Source organism: Corvus brachyrhynchos, unplaced genomic scaffold, assembly GCF_000691975.1.
Source record: "Corvus brachyrhynchos isolate BGI_N302 unplaced genomic scaffold, ASM69197v1 scaffold150, whole genome shotgun sequence".
Lineage (NCBI taxonomy): Eukaryota > Metazoa > Chordata > Aves > Passeriformes > Corvidae > Corvus > Corvus brachyrhynchos.
Genome location: NW_008236162.1, coordinates 2,388,645 through 2,389,369, shown reverse-complemented (window position 1 = coordinate 2,389,369; position 725 = coordinate 2,388,645). Strand labels below are relative to the sequence as shown.

General features: G+C 64.4%; 1 protein-coding gene across 1 annotated transcript in view; it reads right to left on the bottom strand.

Annotated features, from left to right (window-relative positions):
* Positions 1–725, bottom strand: part of MAK16 (MAK16 homolog) — a 3,790-nt gene that overhangs the window by 2,495 nt on the left and 570 nt on the right. The window contains exons 2-4 of the mRNA XM_008632562.2: positions 616–703; positions 304–413; positions 88–152 (exon numbers count right to left, since the gene is read on the bottom strand). Of these exons, the coding sequence (XP_008630784.2) occupies positions 88–152; positions 304–413; positions 616–703 (263 nt within the window). The remainder of the gene's footprint in view (positions 1–87; positions 153–303; positions 414–615; positions 704–725) is intronic.

The window sequence follows — 725 nt, the reverse complement described above, 5'->3', positions numbered from 1 at the left end:
TCTCCTGCTGCTGTCCACCCTAGCCCCCCCCTGGCCCAGCCTGAGGCCGTTTCCTCCCTCCCGTCACTGCCGTGTCCCTGAGCTCACCCGCTCCCAGAGGCGCCGGGGAAACGCCGCCCGCTCGATCGTCTTCATGTAGAGATAACAGCGACCTGGAACAGGGAACAAACCCCACTGAGTGCCACACCGAGGCGTTCCCTCGACACCTCCAGGGGTGGGGACTCCAAACCCCCCCGGGCAGCCCCTTCCAAGGCCTGACTGCGCTCTCCATGGGGAAATTCCTCCCGCTGTCCCCGCTCCCACCTTTCTCCTCGCGGACAGTGGCGTACTGGCTGTTGGCCAGCGGGCAGGAGGAGCGGTTGCACAGCCCCGTCAGGTTGTACTCGTTCCGGCAGAAGTTCTGCGTTTTGGTGCTGGGAAAGAGGGGACAAGGAATTAATGAGGGAAAAGCAGGAAGACCCCACTGCCCCTCCAGCTCACCCCATCCTCTGTGACTCGCAGCGAGTGGTGGCACAGGGGGGACACTGTGGGGTTTGAGGGGTAGCCGAGCGTGTCCCTCCAGTTCCTTTCCCTGCTGGATCCCCCCAAAGCCCCCCCCCGTCCCCCCAAACTCACGTCATCTTGTAGGAGCAGAACTGCCTGTTCCCCAGCATGCTCCAGACAACCTGCGAGCACAAACAGCGGGTGACACACCGCGACACCCCTCACCCGGCCCCCCCCGTCCG